Source organism: Corvus moneduloides, chromosome 23 (assembly GCF_009650955.1).
Source record: "Corvus moneduloides isolate bCorMon1 chromosome 23, bCorMon1.pri, whole genome shotgun sequence".
In the NCBI taxonomy this organism is placed as follows: domain Eukaryota; kingdom Metazoa; phylum Chordata; class Aves; order Passeriformes; family Corvidae; genus Corvus; species Corvus moneduloides.
The window spans coordinates 5,759,890-5,774,850 of record NC_045498.1 but is presented as its reverse complement, the minus strand read 5'-3'; the positions used below and the strand labels follow the sequence as shown (position 1 = coordinate 5,774,850).

The 14,961-nt window shown below is 55.5% G+C and overlaps 1 protein-coding gene across 31 annotated transcripts in view; it reads right to left on the bottom strand.

The window, feature by feature from the left end:
• The window catches only part of MACF1 (microtubule actin crosslinking factor 1), a 139,762-nt gene that overhangs the window by 12,830 nt on the left and 111,971 nt on the right, over positions 1-14,961 (bottom strand). For 26 of the 31 annotated variants that reach the window (XM_032132023.1, XM_032132015.1, XM_032132033.1 and 23 more), the window contains 24 exons: positions 14,277-14,396; positions 13,159-13,266; positions 12,605-12,823; positions 11,835-12,038; positions 11,043-11,051; positions 9,417-9,648; positions 7,284-7,510; positions 6,285-6,407; positions 6,077-6,178; positions 5,617-5,718; positions 5,344-5,517; positions 5,094-5,249; positions 4,762-4,959; positions 4,304-4,432; positions 3,795-3,968; positions 2,912-3,067; positions 2,586-2,792; positions 2,343-2,462; positions 2,040-2,209; positions 1,744-1,903; positions 1,329-1,523; positions 571-699; positions 347-490; positions 46-234 (listed from right to left, as the gene is read on the bottom strand). In XM_032132023.1, coding sequence (XP_031987914.1) covers positions 46-234; positions 347-490; positions 571-699; positions 1,329-1,523; positions 1,744-1,903; positions 2,040-2,209; positions 2,343-2,462; positions 2,586-2,792; positions 2,912-3,067; positions 3,795-3,968; positions 4,304-4,432; positions 4,762-4,959; positions 5,094-5,249; positions 5,344-5,517; positions 5,617-5,718; positions 6,077-6,178; positions 6,285-6,407; positions 7,284-7,510; positions 9,417-9,648; positions 11,043-11,051; positions 11,835-12,038; positions 12,605-12,823; positions 13,159-13,266; positions 14,277-14,396 — 3,747 coding nt within the window. The remainder of the gene's footprint in view (positions 1-45; positions 235-346; positions 491-570; positions 700-1,328; positions 1,524-1,743; positions 1,904-2,039; positions 2,210-2,342; positions 2,463-2,585; positions 2,793-2,911; positions 3,068-3,794; positions 3,969-4,303; positions 4,433-4,761; positions 4,960-5,093; positions 5,250-5,343; positions 5,518-5,616; positions 5,719-6,076; positions 6,179-6,284; positions 6,408-7,283; positions 7,511-9,416; positions 9,649-11,042; positions 11,052-11,834; positions 12,039-12,604; positions 12,824-13,158; positions 13,267-14,276; positions 14,397-14,961) is intronic. The other 5 variants (XM_032132036.1, XM_032132037.1, XM_032132011.1 and 2 more) reach the window with 1 other exon arrangement.

The window sequence follows — 14,961 nt, the reverse complement described above, 5'->3', positions numbered from 1 at the left end:
GCATCCCTCCCCCTGCGCCTCTCCCGAGCTCAGCTCAGGGCTCACCTGGTGCTCCGAGATGAGCGCTTTGACCTGATCGATATTCTGGGGCACGGGGTCCTGGTCCCGCTGGATCAGGGTGGTCTCAGCCCACTGGATCCAAGCCAGGAGCTCCTCCAGAAGCTCTGCATTGGCCACCAGCTCGGAGAGTGCCGACTCCAGCCTCTGCTGGTGCTGCTTTGCCCACGTGAGAACCTGTTGGAAACACGGGGCGACCGTCCAGTGTGGGGAACCTGGAGCAGAAGCCACCCCTCCGAGGCCACCCCTGGGACCACCATCAGCCTGGAACTAATCCTGCAGCACTCACCTCCTCGAACCTGGCGCGGATGATGGTGATCCAGTGCTTGATGGTGGTGATGCAGTCGGGGTGGCAGGCGCCCAGGATGACCTCGCCCATCGCCACCGCCGCGTTCATATCCACCCTCTTCTCTTCCACTTTCTTCATGAACTCCTGGAAGGCCCAAAGGAATTGTTTTGTGATATTCACCCCCCTCAGCTTTGCCTGGGTTGTGTTTTGGAGCTCCCTGTTACCTTGTGGGTGTCGATGAGGACCTGCAGGGCCTCGGCGTCGTCCGGCAGCGCTCCCCGAAAGCGCAGGGACTGCTCCGCTTCCGAGAGCCACTCCAGCAGCATGTGCACGGCTGTCCTGAACTCCTCAGCCTGCAGCAACAAGAGCACAGGCTTTTGTCAGCCCTCCCCCTCCCCAAACAGGCTGCTGGGTTCGCTCCCGGCAGCTGGAGTGACGACGGGGCTGAAAGGGGCTTTAAAAATACATAAAAAGGGGGGAAAAAAAGCCCTGTTTGGGGCTGGGGTTTGGGTCCTGCAGCACTCAGGCACCTCCCTCCCCTCAGCATCAGCTGCACTGAAGAAAGAAATGTTTATAAAAACAGCACAAGTGCTGTATCCTGAGCAATCTGGTAGAGTTTATTCTGTAAATTGCCTACTTGATGCAAAAGCTGCTTAAGAGCCTTTGACCTTTGTGGTTGGGGTTTTTTTTTATTTTCATCTTCAATCAAGTCTCTCTGGACACTGGCAAACACCAGCCTGGCCTGTCCGATCACTGCTGTGCACATCAGTGAGATCTTTCCCATCCTCCCTCCTCAAACCAGCCTTTATCAGCTCTTTTTGAGGAGAAAGAATCAGTGACTGGCTGATATCCCCCCGCTGCTTTGCAGGGACCTCTGCAGGGCCTGGCTGGGGCAAAACCTCTTCCCTGAGCTTCGCGTGGAACAAAGCTGGAGGCCAGCAAAGCTCTCCAAGAGACTTTCCAGCCACGGTTTCCTCCTCACCTGCTTCAGGGCCTGCTCCAGGCGGGTTTGCTTGGACACAGACAACTTGCACACCGTGTCCCAGCGGTTGCTCAGCTCCTGCAGCTGCACCTTCACCCAGGTCGTGTCGTCCCGGCTGTTCTCGATGAGCTCCCGGCCCGAGCGTTTGAGCACCTGCACTGTCCCCGTGCGCTTCCCCAGCTCCTTCTGGAACACCTGGGTGGAGGCAGCAGAAGCTGAGCAAGGTCAGGCAGCTCCACTCCCATCACCTTCCCAGTAATGTGGAAGTTCTTCCCCTTTTTTGCTGGTTTTTCCCTCTTTATCCCCCGCAGGAAAGCAGGACAGGCAAAGCACCGACTCCGTGTCTGCTCTTTGGCTCTTGGGGAGGACAAGCTCCACTCGGGTCTTGGAGAAGAGCTGGGAAAGCCGCTCTCACCTTGTGAGCATCCATCAGGTTCATGACCAGGTCGAGGTCCCCGTGGACAGGCTGGTCCTCAGCTAACTGGGGCTCCACCTTGTAGAGCCAGTCCACCAAAGCCTGCAGCGCATCCATGAACTGCCCGGAGAACAGCAGGGCCTCTTCCAGCTTGTGCTGCCTGGAAAACAAACATCCCAGTGAACTTCCATGGGCAAACTCACCTCCTTTTGTCCTGTCCCAGTGACCTCCAGCCACCCCATGAAACCCCTCTGGGCACACGAGTGCTGCTGGCACAGCCTTGGGGCTGGGCTCACCTCTCCACGGATTTTCCACACACTGTGTCCCACTTATCCCGGACTTCTCCCAGCAAATTGTCCAGCTTCTGAGTGTCATCTGGAAGCAAGGCTTTTTCTTTGAGGGCTCTGCCTGTCCTGATGGTGGTGTCGTAGACAGGCTGCTTCCCACCCAGAGTCTTCTGGAACTCCTGGGAAATGGAGGGAAAACAAAACTGCTTCAGAAAGCCTGGCCCTGCCTCTGAGGATTCCCAGATTTTCACCCTCCCAAGAGAGCCCCTTCCACCCCGTGCCCAGCACCAGCCTGGCTTTGGCAGAACTCACCTTGTGTTTGGAGAGCTGGAGCTTGATTTTGTCAGGATCGTTGGAAATCTCCAGCTCGGAGTCCAGGTGATTCTCTGCATCCTCCAGCCAATCAATCAGCTTCTTCCAGGCTTCGTGGAACTGCAAGGCAACAGCAGCAAGCCTTAAACTTCACACTGGTGGTGTCTTCAGTTCTTTCCTGGTCCTGGCACCTCCTTGCTGGCCGTTCCTTGGGGTCTGTCACGCCCTCCCCACGCCTCTCACCTGCTTGGCTCTCTTCCTGGCGTCATCAAGGGCCCGTCCCCGCTCCACCGAGCGCTGCACCACCTTCTCCCAGCGGGACTGGACGCTGACCAGCAGGTTCTTGATCAGCACCACGTCCTGCTTCTGGCTGAGGAACTTCAGCTGGTTGCCAGTCTGATCCAGCTCGATGATGCGATCCCGGTGCGCGTTCACCTCGTTGGCGAACACCTGCCAACAGCAAAGGGCGTCCCACGTCTCAGAGCAGCCGGGTGTGACCACCAGAAGCCACAGGGGAGCTGAGGTGCCACCCTGGCTCCCTCCATGCTGGGGATGGAGCCCTTGGGTACCTTGTGCTCGTCGATCTGGGCCAGCACCGCGGCGAGGATGAGGCTGGGGGGTGGTGCAACGTTCAGGCTCTGCTCAGCCAGCGTCAGCCAGTTGATGAAATCCTGGAGGGAGTTCTGGAAGTCGGTGGCCAGGGCCAATGCCTCCTCCAGCTTCGCCTGTAGCAGCGGGGAGGGAGAGAAAGAGAGGAAAAAACACAGCATGGAGGGTGAGAGCTCTGATGTGCAGACAGAGGCGGCCTTTGTGTCCCTGCAACAGGAACCTCATCGCCCCGGCTGGTTTGCCAAGGGGAGGGGGCTGCAGTGAAAGGCACGGCTTTCTCCCTGAACAAGAATGGTCCCTGAAAGGGGAGACCTTCCTCGGCACACGAGCAGCTGCGTCACCCTCAGCTTCCTGGGAAAGGGATCTCCGTGGGGACAGCGCTGGCTGGACGGGGGGTGATATTCTGGTGGCAGCAGCTGCAGGGCTGCACATTTATTCTGGGCCCAGGCCACCGTGGGCCTTGTTTTATCTCATCCCCGGCCAAAAGCTGAGGATGGAGTCAGGTCGGAAGAGGGTTTGGCTTGACCAACAAAGCCTGCCTTTGAGAGCTGCGGGAGGCTTCTTCCCACCTGCCTGAATTAACCCAAAGTGCCATTTCACTCTCATTTTCTGTGTGATTTAACCAATTCTGATGACTATCTAGAAAAAAAGCCCCATGTTGACAGCTTGACACCCAGCACCACCTGAAAAACAGACTCAACTTTTACAACCAAGAGAAAAGGATAAAAAAATACCCCAAAAAACCAACCCCCAGCTTTGCGTGGGAAAGCAGAGTGGGCACGCAGGGAGCAGCTGCTGTCAGGCCATGGGGCAAGGCTGGATGCATCTTTCCCTCAACATTACCTTTCTCTCCTCCATCTTGGTGCTGACCAGACTCCATTTCTGCTCCAGCAGGGCCACGCTCTGCTCCGTCTTCGAGCCGGAGCCGGAGTCGTCGCGGTTGAGCAGCATCAGCCTCCCCTTGGCCAGCAGCTGGCTGTAGACGTCCTCCTTGGCTTTGAACTGGCTGTACAGCTCCTGCAGAGAGCCACCACAGAAGGGTTAGGCAGGGAAAAGCTTGGAGAGGGAACATGTCGTGCTGCAAAGCTCCGGGTGATGGGAACATGAGGTTGAGGACAGGCGGGGAAGTGACAGCAGAGCAAAACTTGGAGCTGAGAAAAGGTGGTTAAAGCATCCTGATGGTTGTTCCAGGCATCAAGAGCAAAATGATCTGTGAGAGGAGACCAGAGCAGCCTCTTCTCCCCACCACACACAGAAAGGAGAAGTTTTGATGCTGATATTTCACAGGAATTTGCTGAATTAAAAGCATTAAAACCCACCCCCCCCCAAAAAAATCTCTCCTGAGAAATTACCATGTGGGCATTGAGCTGTTCCCGGGCAGTTTCTGGCAGACCTCCCGTGGGTTTTGATGCTGACAATTGGCTCTCCATCCTCGTTAGCCACAGGAGGAAGTCTTCAATCTCACCATGGAAACCCTGAGCCTGTTGGGGAACAGAGAATCGGCCCCGGATCAGATGACATCAGCCACCATTGATCATGTGCCAGGGGTAACGCTGTGTTTGCTCTGAAAACAGATAAAGAGGCAGAGCTGGATGTGCCAGCGTGCTCAGGAGGGTGAGACGTGGTGTGCCCCCAAGCCACAGCTGTGCCCGGTCCCCGCCGAGCTTCTCGGCAGGCACTGAACCACGGGAGCTACAGAAAAAACTTCCTTTAAAAAAATCCCGGTGCATCCCCAACTCTATCCCCCCAAAACGAAGGGGAAAGCGGCACCCCACTGCACAGGGGGGCATTCCCGATGCCTCTTCCCAACCTGCTGGAGCGTGGACTGCAGCTGCTGCTCCCTCTCCTCTGTCTTCTGCAGCACCAATTCCCAGCAGGAATTCAGCTTCTCCAGGCGGTTCCGCAGGCTGCTGGCATCGTCCCCCGCGCTGGACTCCAGCAGCTCGTTCCCTGCTTTGTTCACCGTCTCCACGGTCGCTTGGTGGGCCAGGACGTCGTTCTTCAGCACCTGCACGAGGTGGGCAAACATTGGACACCTCTTCTAAACACCCTGCTCGCTCCCAGGGATCAAAGCCTTCATGAGAAATTGAGTCTTGCCACGGGAATGGGCTACAAATGTATCTGGAGTGGGAAAACACTCACGTGGTGCTTTGCGAGTTCGACCTCGATGACTTTTGGGTCGCCGTTGATGGGTTTTTGGGCGTCCAGCAGCTCCTCGGTGTGGGTCAGCCAGGCCATCAGCTCTGCCAAGGCGTGCTGGAACTGGCCCAGTGCCAGCAGGGCGGCTTCCAGCTTGTGCTGGGCAAGGACAGGGATGGAAAAGGGGAGTTTGAAAGGGCTGGGAGCACCGCAGCGAGTTTCATCCTGCGACAGCCCCAGGTGTTCACTGTACCTGTCTGTGAGCAATCTTCTCGCCCAAGTTCTCCCAGAGATGTTTGAGCTCTGTCAGTGGTTCCTTGATGATGTCTCTGTCTGTCTCATCCGTAGCCTTTTTTAGCATCAGTTCACCTTGGTGATTAAGCTTTTCCATCTCAATCTGCTGCTGGTAAACCTCCATTTTAAACTCCTGCCAAGACAAGCGGGACAGAAACCAGAAGCGAGTGAATCACTGGAGCTCTGTGAGGCGAAGCAGCACCACAGAACTGGTCCCTCCCCTCCCGTGTACCTTCATCTCGTTCATCTGCTCCTTGACCGTGCTCAGGTCGGTGCCCACGGGGGACATGTTGCACAGTTTGATCACAGCGTTGTCCAGCCAGTCAAACATGGCCTGGAAGGAGCAGGGACAACGTGAGGGAATGGCAAAGTGTCCCCTCTGCAGCCATTCAGGGGACAGGGATGGTCCCTCCACCACCCCACAGCTATGGAACTCATCTGGCAGGGCAGCTCTGCCTGGCCAGCTCCCTGTTCCCTCCCCTCATCCTGCTGCTCTGAGCAGAAATGAAAGTTTGGGGAAGACCAATGCAATCAAATATCTGCTCCCCCTCAGAGCTGGTGGTTGAGCTCGGGCTCCCTCAGAGAGGTTTCCCGCCTTAAGGAAGTGCAAATCCCAGCACAACTCCAGGGAGAGGATTCGCAGTGGCGCTCCCAAGGTCCACCCACCCCGCACCAGCAGCCCTGCTTCTTACTTGGAGTGTATCTTGGTACTGCACAGCCGACTGCATGGCCTCCTCCAGCTTTTCCAGCCTCTCCTTCCACATTTTGTTTAGGTTTTCCCACGCGTTGTTCATCTGCGGAACACGGGATTGCCCACAGAACTCGTTAGGCTCTTCAACCAGAGCTCCCGCTTGCTCCCACCTCATTTTATCTGCAGGGGAAGCTGCTGGCTCTCCCTACCTCATCAATGCTCTTCTTCACTTCTGGCTTCTCAGTCTCGCCACAGGCAAAGATGAGATCGGTCCCGAGGAGGCGGATGAACTCCAGCTCTTCGTGCAACCCGTCTGTCTCCTCCTTGATAGTCTGCAGAGGCACAGCCACAGAAGAAAAACCTTTCTGATCAAATCCTCTTCCAAAACTGCCCCGTGAACAGGAGGGATGAAGAAGGGAGGGCCCTTCCTGCCCCAGTGTCCTGCACCTTGGCCAAGAGCCCAACTCCAAACCCCAGGAGCAGGTGACACAGAGAGCAGGTGGCCAATTCTGGCACCACCACCCTGGTCTGCTGCCACCTCTGGGCCTAAAATAAGAACATCTGTATTTAGCTGTGAGCCTGAACTGCCTGGGCTGAAGATGATGTTTGTAGGAGACGTGCTGTTGACAGGAGCATTTTGTCAATACAGGAGTGAGGGTTTTGAGGCTCAAAAGGTGCAAAGTCTGAAGGAAAAGGGAGCAGCAAGGCTAAACTTAGCAAAGCATAAAGAAACATCCCTGCTCCTCAAGACCTGAGCCAACTCAAACCCACCTGAAGCGGGTTTTACCACTTCCTTGAAGCAACCAGTGGCACACAAATCCAAGCACTTATCTCTGGTCTGACCAAAAGCTAAATATACTCTTCCCACGCCAGACAGCCTCTGGCTCGGGCTGGGAGCAGAGCCACGCAAGCTTCCACATCACTCCAAGCAAGTGGGCACAGAGCTCTGACTACACAGAACTCCATGGGCTTCCCAGAGCAGCAGCAGATAATGTGATTTAAGGTGAAGGGTGTGTGGAATCCACTTCTGGTTTTTTCCCCTGCAGCTCCAAACTGAGATGGAAAGAACTCTTCATAATCTGACTGACCGCCTACAAATCTGATTTACAGCCACCTCTGGCCACGGTCATGATCTCAGATCTTCCCAATCTAATAGATAAACTGAGGGTGGACAAGCTCCAGACTGAGCAACGCCCCATGGGCCTCACCTCTGCTGCTTCCACCTGCTGCTTGATGATGGAGGGGTCAATGCCTGGGCTCTCCAGGTCGTGGACAATGTCCTGGGTGTCCTTGATGGTTGTCAGGAGCGCTGCCATGTCATACCAGAACTTCTCTGCAAGCTCCAGGACATCAAGGAACTTCATTTCACGTTCCTCGGTCCGAGCTTTGATGTCTTCCCAGAAGAAAACCATCTGATCCAACTTGTCCTGGATGACTGTGGAAGGAAATTAAAGCACTCAGCGTAGAAGGGAACCTTTTTACAACGCAAAAAGCACTTTGAAAACACTCAGAAACAGCCAACAGAATATCCAGAGGGGAATTAAAGATGGCCAGGACTACCAGAGCATTAACTCTGGGAGATGCTGAGGGACGTGAGAAACTCCAGCCTGCAGAAATAAAGCCTTTATTTATGTGCAAGCTCAGGGCAAATTTGCCCACACACTCCCCCTCCAACAAACCTCTGTTCTGGCCACCTCTAGCATGAAGTCTCTGCTCACTCCGTCCGTGAGCTGCCTGTTGAGCTGCCAAGGAAGGTGCCAATTAGTGCCAATTGCGCTGATGGGGTTTTTGTGCTGGGGGATGTCCCCTCCCCTCCATTAGACGCTGAATCAACACCAACAAATCATGTCCCAGGGGCCACCAACAAGAGGCCAGCTCAGCTGAGAAGCCACAAGTACTTTTTTTTCTCCTCTGACTGATGCCACCCTGTCTGCTCCAGATGGAAGCAGGTACATCCATCCTGAGGACTCATCCTTGCTCCTAAAGCCAGGAGAACCTCCCAAATCCATCCTGAGGACTCATCCTTGCTCCTACAGCCAGGAGAACCCTTCAAATCCATCCAGAGGACTCATCCTTGCTCCTACAGCCAGGAGAACCCTTCAAATCCATCCTGAGGACTCATCCTTGCTCCTACAGCCAGGAGATCCCTTCAAATCCATCCTGAGGACTCATCCTTGCTCCTACAGCCAGGAGAACCCTTCAAATCCATCCTGAGGACTCATCCTTGCTCCTACAGCCAGGAGAACCCTTCAAATCCAACCTGAGGACTCATCCTTGCTCCTACAGCCAGGAGATCCCTTCAAATCCATCCAGAGGACTCATCCTTGCTCCTACAGCCAGGAGAACCTCCCAAATCCATCCTGAGGACTCATCCTTGCTCCTACAGCCAGGAGAACCTCCCAAATCCAACCTGAGGACTCATCCTTGCTCCTACAGCCAGGAGATCCCTTCAAATCCATCCTGAGGACTCATCCTTGCTCCTACAGCCAGGAGAACCCTTCAAATCCATCCTGAGGACTCATCCTTGCTCCTACAGCCAGGAGAACCTCCCAAATCCAACCTGAGGACTCATCCTTGCTCCTACAGCCAGGAAATCCCTTCAAATCCATCCAGAGGACTCATCCTTGCTCCTACAGCCAGGAGAACCCTTCAAATCCATCCTGAGGACTCATCCTTGCTCCTACAGCCAGGAGAACCCTTCAAATCCATCCTGAGGACTCATCCTTGCTCCTACAGCCAGGAGAACCCTTCAAATCCATCCTGAGGACTCATCCTTGCTCCTACAGCCAGGAGAACCCTTCAAATCCAACCTGAGGACTCATCCTTGCTCCTACAGCCAGGAGATCCCTTCAAATCCATCCAGAGGACTCATCCTTGCTCCTACAGCCAGGAGAACCTCCCAAATCCATCCTGAGGACTCATCCTTGCTCCTACAGCCAGGAGAACCTCCCAAATCCATCCTGAGGACTCATCCTTGCTCCTACAGCCAGGAGAACCTCCCAAATCCAACCTGAGGACTCATCCTTGCTCCTACAGCCAGGAGAACCTCCCAAATCCAACCTGAGGACTCATCCTTGCTCCTACAGCCAGGAGAACCTCCCAAATCCATCCTGAGGACTCATCCTTGCTCCTACAGCCAGGAGAACCTCCCAAATCCAACCTGAGGACTCATCCTTGCTCCTACAGCCAGGAGAACCTCCCAAATCCAACCTGAGGACTCATCCTTGCTCCTAAAGCCAGGAGAACCTCCAAAATAAACCCCTGGGACATCAAAGCCTCCCCAGCAGCGACGGAGCCGTGGTTTGGGGAGAAGCTGGACAATTAAATCCACCCAGAGATACCTTTGGCTGCCAGGTCCTTGTCCGCTCCCTGGGAGCGGCCGATGAGCTCTTCCCCACGGCGTTTGAGGGCCTCGAAGGAGGGCTGCAGCTTCTCCAGCTCCACCGTGGAGTTCTTGTTCTCGCTGATGCACTCCCGGATCTTGTCGACCTCGGCAGGGATGAGGGGCGGCAGCCGCAGGCGGGAGGAGAGGCTCTCCAGGGTCTCCAGCATGGGCTCGATCTTGTCGTGGAACTGGAGAGGAGCAGACCCATTAGGGCAGGAGGGATGGGACACAGGGACACCAGCGTGAGCCACGGCCCTGAGCGCTGAGCCCACGGCTCCTCTCGGAGAGGGGACAATGCCTGCGGCAGCAGCAGTGCCACCCCTGCAGCAGCAATGCCACCTCTGCAGCAGCAGCAATGCCAGCCCTGCAGCAGCAATGTCACCTCTGCAGCAGCAGCAATGCCAGCCCTGCAGCAGCAATGCCAGCCCTGCAGCAGCAATGTCACCTCTGCAGCAGCAGCAATGCCACCCCTGCAGCAGCAGCAATGCCAGCCCTGCAGCAGCAATGTCAGCCCTGCAGCAGCAATGTCACCTCTGCAGCAGCAGCAATGCCAGCCCTGCAGCAGCAATGCCAGCCCTGCAGCAGCAATGTCACCTCTGCAGCAGCAGCAATGCCAGCCCTGCAGCAGCATTGCCAGCCCTGCAGCAGCAATGCCAGCCCTGCAGCCTCCTGCTCACACGTGCCCTGCTCCAGCAGAGCCCACAGATCACCCACGGACACTCACAGAGCTGCCCCTGGCACCTGTGACCCAAACACGGCAGCGCCTTGGATTCAGCCCTAAAGATTCACTTTTTTTGCTGCTGTCTCGGTTTTGGTGGCTGGGCACAGAACCCCAAAGCTGGCTGAGGGAATACCCAGGCAAAAAGTGCTGCTGGAAAAGCGCCCGTGTGTTTGGTGCTGATGGGAACCTCCACGTGGTGCAGGGCCAGTGGGAACCCATCCGGCAGGACCAGCGGGAGCTGCATGCGGGTGGGGAGGAGCTGCCATGGAGCTGCGGCCTCACAAGCAGAACCAGAAAGCCAGGAGTGAGGGAGGGAGGCAGGGAGGGAAGGAGGGAGGGGGTCCAGCAAGGTTTATTGTTGTTTTTTCTAAGGAGAAGTCAACTTTGGCCTTAAAGATCCCAAACCCTCTCTGCTGGTGGGAAGGACAGCTCCGCACTGGGGCTGCTCTTGTCCCCCTCCCAGTTCCTACTGGGAATGCAGCGGTGCTGGTGCCCACCAAATCCCAGGCTCTCCCAGCAGAGAGGGGCCAGGCTCTCGGTGCAAAGTTGATCAGGACAGGCTGGCTCAGCCAACAAGCAGGAGCAAACCAGCACATCCAGCTGGAGCAGCGTGACCCCTTCCAAAAGCAAAACCTCCGCTCTGCAGGAAGCATTCCCAGCGGAAGCTGAGACCAGGCGGCCACGCAACGAAAGCCATCCCAAAAAATGTGATTCCAGCCCCCCCCCCACCCTGCCCCCGGCGTTAATTTTGAAGCACGTTCTGCTGAGCTGTGCATGGACCAGAAATGAAAGTCTGGGTGTAAAACAGAACCAGGCCAGGGAGGGTAAATGAACGTCTGTGGTGGGGGGGGACTCGCTTACCTCCGAAATCTGCAATGGTGGGGCGCAGTCAACACAAGAATGAAATGGGACCATGTGGGGAGGACGGGCACAGGCAGCAACACACACAGACAACACATTCCACAGTGGGAGTGAGAGATGAGAGGGGAGGGGAATGTGGGGGTGGGGGGGAAAAACTCGGAGTTAATACAAGTGCAAACCAAGAGAAGTGACTACACAATACAGGAATTAAGAAAATCAACACCCAGGACGTGACAAAAGCCAACTGTGCTACGGTAACACAGGGTGAAATGAAACGTAACTGGGGGTCATCAACCCTCAGCAGCAGGAATTTCACCCCCTTCCCAGACTTCAGCACCTCCAGTCTCTGCCCTTCCTTTCCTATTTTTCCTCCTGCACTCACCCACCTCCTCAAGAGATGCCCAGACCCTGGAGACATCCATTACCTCTCCCATACAAAGCATCCCATGGCTGCTCGCTGCGCTCACAGCTTATCAGAACTGGAAATTATCTCTTCAAGCTCTTTCAAGAGGCTCTCTGGGCCCTTCCAACCTTGGGCGGATGCCAGAGCAGCCCCTTTGAACCAGCATCATTATTGAGGTCGTAAAAATTTATGACCCTATTTACTGCGTGGAGCCTCGAACGCCTTCTCCTCTGCTCCCACTGAGCAGCAGGAAACTACCCCGGAGGTGCCTGACCACGTTATTCCTTATAAAGGGTTTTACAGTGGGAATAAAGCCACATTCCAAAGCACGTGGCTGTCCCTGGGGGGGCTGTGAGAGGAAGGTTCACCTCCCTGGCACCCCGGCGTACCTGTGTGGACTGCGAGAAGGCCTCGTCGAGCGCCAGGGCCCGCTGGCAAACCTCCTCCTTGATTTTGGCATACGTGGCCTCGGCCCTGGAGTATTTCTCCTGCACCATCTCCCCTTCCTCGGGGTTGAGGTCCTTGAGCTGGGGCCCGATTTTCAGCAGCTTGTCGATGTGAGGTTTGTGTTCAGCGATGGACTCCCTCAGTTGCTAGGGAATAGAGGGAGGGGGGGAGTGTGGAAAAAAAACCACATTTGTTTAGAAATCTGCTGCGAGCCGCTGCCTATTTATTCCAAACAGCACTCCAAGAGCAGTGATGGGATCTGGGAGGAACTCACACCCTGGATTTCATGCCCCAGCATCTGCCAAGCACATGGCACTCGGCTCTTCCCAACATGGCTGTGGCACAGCGCCTGGCACGGGTCCTTCCCCAGCCTCTGACCCTCCCCACAGCTCCACGGGAGACCCCACTGGGAATTCTTTGCTTTGCAGCCTCTACCCTAAAAGCACAAAGTGATTTTTTCCTGCCACGAGCAGGAAGGAGATCCAAAGGCAGCCAGGTTTCCTTGGGAGCAAGCTGAATTTTGGTCAGGAGTGCTCCAACATAACAAATGGTTTTCACGTGGCGTGCTCGTGCCACACAAGCAAGCTCCCCAAAAAGGACAGAATAGGGGCAAAAAAGAGAGGAAAATTCAGAAGAAAAAGGTGCTCTTGCCCCTGCCCTCTGCTGAGGGCAGAACTGACGAGCAGGAGATGCAAACCCTGCATCCTCTTACCCTCATGTCGTCCTGCTGCTGCTTGAGCTGCTCGTGGTCGATGGCTGGGGGTGGCAGCTGGGAGATGAGGGCTTGGGTCTCCTCAATCCATGGGTTCAGCTCCTCGTAGGTCTCCCAAAACTGGTTGACCAGGACCTGGGCACGCTCCAGGCGGGCGTAGCGCTCTGAGTTGAGCTGGCTCACAGCCTCGTACTGCTGCACCAGGGACTCGGTTTTCTCCTAAAAAAAAAGGAGGGAGGAGATGCAAAAGGGCCCAGGGAAAGGGCCAGCTCCAGGCTGCGAGCTGGAAGAGAAGGAGGTGCCTTTGGTGGCCTTCCATGCTGTAATTCCAATTAAAGCAGCCTCGGGAATCTCCCGCTCCCCCATCCCCAAACCTTGCAATAAAAACCAGCAATAAAGGAGAGTCATAAATGTAAAGAGATTTCTGCTAATGCTGGTGGGAATTACTGAAGATGGAGCAATTCTGAACTCCTTCTGCCTGGGCAAGGGCTGGGGATTGGCCTCTCTCCCCTCTCTGTCCCTCCCTGTCACAGTGAAGGGCACAGGGGGCTCACCTGGAGAACAGCTTTTTGTTCCTCGCCACAGGTCCCGAAGATCTCGTTGCGCTGGCTGAACAGCTCATCCATGGAGTCTTTGTGCCGGATGATGTCGATGGAAAAAGCCTGAAGGAAGAGGAAGGGGAGAAATCAGAGCTGAGCTCAACCTCTCCCCAGCCTCTCCCAGCACCCTCCTGCCACAGAGACCCCACAAAACCCGGCGCAAGCGTCCTGTGGCAAGCTGAAAATGTGGCTGGGAATGCAGATTCCTGCCTGTTTTCCTCATCTACACCAACCTCTCTCTTTCAAAGACCTGAAAACAGCTCTTAAAATGAGGTATAATCCACACCCAAGGTCCCCAATGGAGGAAAAGCTCCATCATCCCTTTGTCAGTGAACACAAAATGATGCTCTCCAGAGCTGCATCCACCAATAACTTTGCCATTCCCAAGGTCCATGAGATTAACAGCGGGAAGCTGAGCTCAATTTAACTCAATATTCAACGGTTCAGTCCTCCCTCTCTTAAAACACTGCCTTATTTTCCCTTTTTTTGCTTTAATTTTAAACCCAATAAGCCCACGTGCTGCTCTGATTGCCCCGGCAAAGGGAAGGAAAGGGCCGTTTATTTAAACTGCACGTTCTTTCAGGCATGAGCTCATCCCAAAGATATATAGAGGAAAAAAAAAGCCCCCAACCCCTCCAGCACCTCTTTGTTCCATGTCTGGCTGCTGGGAGGGATCTGTGGAGTCCCTCACTGCAGGGAAACAATGAGCAAAAAGCAAATGGAAACCACCCTCATTAATCAATATATTCATTTCTCTAAACCCTTCCTGCTGCCAGTGCCGGTGAGAGCCCGGCAGAGCTCACTGCAGTGGCCACAGGGAAAGGCTTCCAAGGGAGCAGCTCTCTCAAGGGAGACCAAACCAGAGCACCCATCAAGCCCTGAATGGCTCCAATGCAAACAGAGAGGAAGCTTTTTTCCTTGGGAATCCCAACACTTGGAGGATTCAGAGCAATTTTTTCCTTTGTTCTTTTTTCCTCCTTACACACCCCAAGGACAAGTGCACCCAAACTGGACCATCCCTCCTTGCTGCCCACCCCACCCAACCCCTCAGGGAGTGAAGAGTGAACACAGACCTTCTGCACCTGCAGCTGAGCCGTTGTCTGGTCCTGCTCCAGGCGGATGGGACCCAGAGCCATCAGCTTCCGCTTGGTCTCAGCCACCCAGGCCAGCTCTGCATCAGCCGCCTGCTCGTACTGGCACGGGGGAGAGGAGGGGCAGTGGTCAGTGATGGAGCACACGCAGGGCTGGGGACAGTGGGAATCACACAGGGACCCGGTGGGACCCGGGGACAAACGCCTCGCCCTGGCATGCGGAGGAGAAGGGGACACCAAGGTGGGGCTCGGGTTCCTGACTCCACGCTGCCCTCGTGGCTCCTGCAGCTGGTTTTGGGGCAGGCTGGAGCAGCCACCTCTCCTGACACCTTCCCTGCCTGCAGAGGAAGGGACATCCCTATAAACAGGAGCATTTCCCTCGCTCCACAGAGCACTGACTCCATGGTATTCCCAGCACTCCACGGCCTCCAGTCCATGCAGGACAAGCCTTTTTGGGGAGGATTGTTGGCCTGGAACAAGTCTTTGTGCTCCCACAGCAGGGGATGATGTTTTCCCAGCTTTGACAGTCACCTGTCACCAGGTTGACACCATCTCCATCCCCCTGCAGGCAGCAGTTCACAGGCGGGACAGCACAGTGCTGCTCCGGAATTATCCCATCCCAAAAACACACACCAGGACGGGTCAGCCACCACCCCTGCTGCCACAC